Source organism: Myotis brandtii, unplaced genomic scaffold, assembly GCF_000412655.1.
Source record: "Myotis brandtii unplaced genomic scaffold, ASM41265v1 scaffold8981, whole genome shotgun sequence".
Classification (NCBI taxonomy): domain Eukaryota; kingdom Metazoa; phylum Chordata; class Mammalia; order Chiroptera; family Vespertilionidae; genus Myotis; species Myotis brandtii.
The window spans coordinates 2,067-3,686 of NW_005371684.1; the positions used below are offsets into that span (position 1 = coordinate 2,067).

At 51.5% G+C, this 1,620-nt stretch overlaps 1 protein-coding gene across 1 annotated transcript in view; it reads right to left on the minus strand.

The window, feature by feature from the left end:
* The window catches only part of LOC102241430 (semaphorin-4F-like), a gene marked incomplete at its 5' end in the record, with an annotated part of 2,435 nt that extends 820 nt beyond the window's left edge, over positions 1-1,615 (minus strand). The window contains 4 exons of the mRNA XM_014532588.1: positions 3-218; positions 346-493; positions 705-883; positions 1,490-1,615. Coding sequence (XP_014388074.1) covers positions 3-218; positions 346-493; positions 705-883; positions 1,490-1,615 — 669 coding nt within the window. The remainder of the gene's footprint in view (positions 1-2; positions 219-345; positions 494-704; positions 884-1,489) is intronic.
* Between the last annotated feature and the right edge of the window lie 5 nt (positions 1,616-1,620).

Sequence of the window (1,620 nt, forward strand, 5' to 3'; positions counted from 1 at the left end):
CCCAGGTAGAGCACATCATACTCTTTCCCTGAGAGGCTGGCCACCCTGTGGGCCACAACTCTGAGATAGACTGTATCTGTAGTGACCAGCAGGGAGTGGCCATCAGCTGGAAGCACTGGCCTGTACATGAGGGGGTGATCCCGGATGAAGGTGAGCACACGGTCAGGCAGGAAGAGTGATGAGTTAAACTGCTGGAATTTCGGGTTATTAGCGATGCACTAGGGAAAACACAGGATAGGTGACAATGTTTCCCAGGGGCCCGGAAGTATCCACGATGCTTACTTGGGCTCTTGCTCTAATGAGGCGATTCTGGCATGGGGTGAAGAGCTGCCACACACCCCTTACCTCTCCAGGTCTGGGCTGGGGTACCTCACTCTCCATGACAGGCTGTCCCCTGTTGCAGACATCTTTCAGCTCCCTGAAGGGACCATTCAGCACTGTCCGAATGTCTTGTGGTCGGAAGGCACAGACAGCCGAGATGGAAGCCTCCTCCCTGGAAGAGACATAGGTTGGAGACAGATATCGGAAGAGCACTAGGGAACAAGGCATGCCTTGTCAAATGAGATGACCCATAAGAAATGCATAGGAACCATGCAGCCGGCTCCTGGGAGAAGCCACCCCCTCTGGAAGATACAGCACTGAAAGGTGCCAGCCCCACGTTATCTCCCACCCTGTAATTCTCCTCCACACCAGGACCCCCTCACCACTGGGAGGAAGAGAGGCCATAAAAGAGGGGGGCCTCCACTCCATTCTCAGGTCGAAGAATAGCCATGTCCTGCAGGACACTAGAGGCCCGGCCATCTACAGACCCTGGACACCGCAGGTCAGTCCTCAGAAAGGTTGTCCACCTCTTCTGGAGCATCCTCCGGCCCCCATGGTCCCCCTGCGGTGACAAGAGCATGGGCATTTCTCTTTAGAAGACAAACATTGTAGGGAGAATGTAGAAACCAATACAAGTTTATCCCAGACAAGGACAGATGGAGAGACAGACGCATAAAAATTCAATGTAGAGATACAGACAGAGTTAGCAGTAGGGAATGATACATGGGTAGACAGGGTCACAATGACGGGGACTAAGTTCATTGTTGCCCTTATGAAGTAGTATACTATGTGCTTTACATACATTATCTCATTTAGGCCTCAAAACAACCCTTATAGCTAGGCATTATCAATATCCTCATCTATAAGGATGCTAAAGAACCTGCCCCAAGTCACAGAGGCAGGAAGTAGTGGAGCAGGGTCTGGAGCCCAGGTCTGTGTACAATTCCCACCTTTCACCTCTACACCTCCTAGGGACACTGTAACAAGGGTAGTTATGGAGTTGAAGGGGCTAGAGCCCTTTCCCCATATTCTTCAAGCTCCCAGAAAATAAGTCAAGACACGGAAAATGGAGATAGAGGAGAATGCAAAGATGGAGACCCAGAGAATAAAAGACAGTGACCAGGCAGAGCAGGAGACAACAGACAGACAGCTGGGATCGGAGTCTCACCGCACACACACGGGCCACCCGAGGAACTTTAAGGCGCTCCTTTGAGTCAAAGGCTTGAGAAGTCTCGGTAAAGAAGAAGTAGATTTCCTTGTCTCCATCTTCATCCCCCCACTCAGCTGGCCTCAAGGCCA